Source organism: Salvelinus sp. IW2-2015, linkage group LG13, assembly GCF_002910315.2.
Source record: "Salvelinus sp. IW2-2015 linkage group LG13, ASM291031v2, whole genome shotgun sequence".
Lineage (NCBI taxonomy): Eukaryota > Metazoa > Chordata > Actinopteri > Salmoniformes > Salmonidae > Salvelinus > Salvelinus sp. IW2-2015.
Genome location: NC_036853.1, coordinates 13,965,035 through 13,966,923, shown reverse-complemented (window position 1 = coordinate 13,966,923; position 1,889 = coordinate 13,965,035). Strand labels below are relative to the sequence as shown.

Below are 1,889 nucleotides of genomic sequence, written 5' to 3'. Positions count from 1 at the left end.
ACACACACACACACACACACACACACACACACACACACACACACACACACACACACACACTCTACAGTACACACTGCATGCACTGGAGCAGGTTTTCAGTCTAAGCCTGAGCAATCAATCCCAGCTTTTTTGCGCAGTGGACAGATCGCTAGAAGAATGACTAGAGCTGGATAGGCTTGACTTTGTTTCTTTCCCGCTCCCTGAAGTCCAAGTGCATCCTGCAATTACATCATGTCTGGTTTCCCTTAGCAACCAGACAGTCCTGGACGTGACCATCCTGAATAGGCTCCTCCATCCCCTCCCCCGCCCCTCCTCTCAGTTAACTGCAATTTTTCCAACTATTGACCTTTTTCACAACTGCCACCAGTTTGACGCCAAAACATCGACAACAAATACATATTAAAATAGTGAAATAAATAAGTGTGTATAAAATATAAAAGGATATTTCATGCTGAAACCCTCATGTTAAACACCAATTGTATTCACTAAATTGATGGTTTATATTTAGGATAATGTTTTACAGCTTTGTCATTCTATTGTTTATTTTACAATCATATTATTTTATTATTTTATATGAGGTCACACATAGGGCCAAAGAGAATTACAGACATCTGTGATAATCTGAATTACCCAAAAGGGCCACTGGATGTCTTGTGATAAATTACAAATAATCCTTGAAAGTGACCAGAATTATGGTAGTTTACTGGTAAACGTCAAAAGTTTCCAGTAATATACCTTCCCTTTGCAACCTTAGTTGGGTTACAACAAAATAAAATGTAGCCTGGGGTGTAGCATTGTCCCTGTCTTATTGCATTACACTGTGTTGGTTACTATTGCATGTGCAGGATCCCTGTGTTCTTTCATGTTTCTCCTGGCCAGATCTGCTGACTCTGCCATTGTGCTTTAGATCTAATTCACCTCTCAAGTTACATTCCCAAACACACACACGCAGGTAGGTTGGCAAGCAGGCAGGCAGGCAGGCAGGCAGGCAGGCAGGCAGGCAGGCAGGCGGACAGGCAGGCGGGCGGGCAGGCAGGCAGGCAGGCACATGCACAAACACACCTCTCCTAGCTCAGCGGTCTCTTTCTCACTCATTCTCTCCCTCTCTCACTTTACATCATCACACGCCTCACTGAGGTGCACTTGTACTTTTTATGGAGCAGGGAGCACTGCAATGCAGCAGCAAGCCCCAAAAGCCTCAGCTCTGCAGCCACATTGGGACATATAGAGGTACTGTGTTTAGTTGGTCTTTTAGTCTTGCAAAACAGTGAGACCAACTTTAACGTTTAAAGTTTTCCAAATTAAAGACTCATCTATCTCTAAATGGAAGTGAAAGCCACGAGTGTTAACCGTGAATAACTACGACATCACTCTGAGGTAAATGTAAGCTTGAAGAAGAGAGAAATGCTTTTAGCCATGTGAATCTCTCTCACACAGGGAAAAGCCCTGTTACATCAAAAGGGTCCTGGGCTGGCTGTGAACATTCAGACCCTGAGGCAGATCCTAGCTAATGCCCTCAGATCTATAATTGAACATAGACATATGGTTTTGATATCAGAGAGAGGAACAAAGCCAGGGGGGTGAGTGAGTTTACAGCTCTGAACTGCCATGAGCAACAGGAGTAGAGGCCTTTGGTATGTATGACATCAGCAACTTAAATCATAGTGATAAGGAATATTCAAATGAGTATATAGATCACCAAGTGTGTAACAGAAAACAGAGAAATCGTTGCTTTTCTCCAGTATAAGTTATCTGTGCTCTGTACCTGTGCCTGGTAGAGTCCGCCAGGGTCTCGAGGTCCAATCCCTACAAAGGGGCGGTTGGCAGGGGGCGTCCCTGGAGCTGAGTATGCTGAGAGAGAGAGAGAGAGAGAGAGAGAGAGAGAGAGA

The 1,889-nt window shown here is 44.2% G+C and overlaps 1 protein-coding gene across 1 annotated transcript in view; it reads right to left on the bottom strand.

Moving 5' to 3' along the window:
- Window positions 1–1,889, bottom strand: part of LOC111972166 (nuclear factor 1 C-type-like) — a 98,700-nt gene that overhangs the window by 7,378 nt on the left and 89,433 nt on the right. The window contains 1 exon segment of the mRNA XM_070446147.1: window positions 1,766–1,851. Coding sequence (XP_070302248.1) covers window positions 1,766–1,851 — 86 coding nt within the window.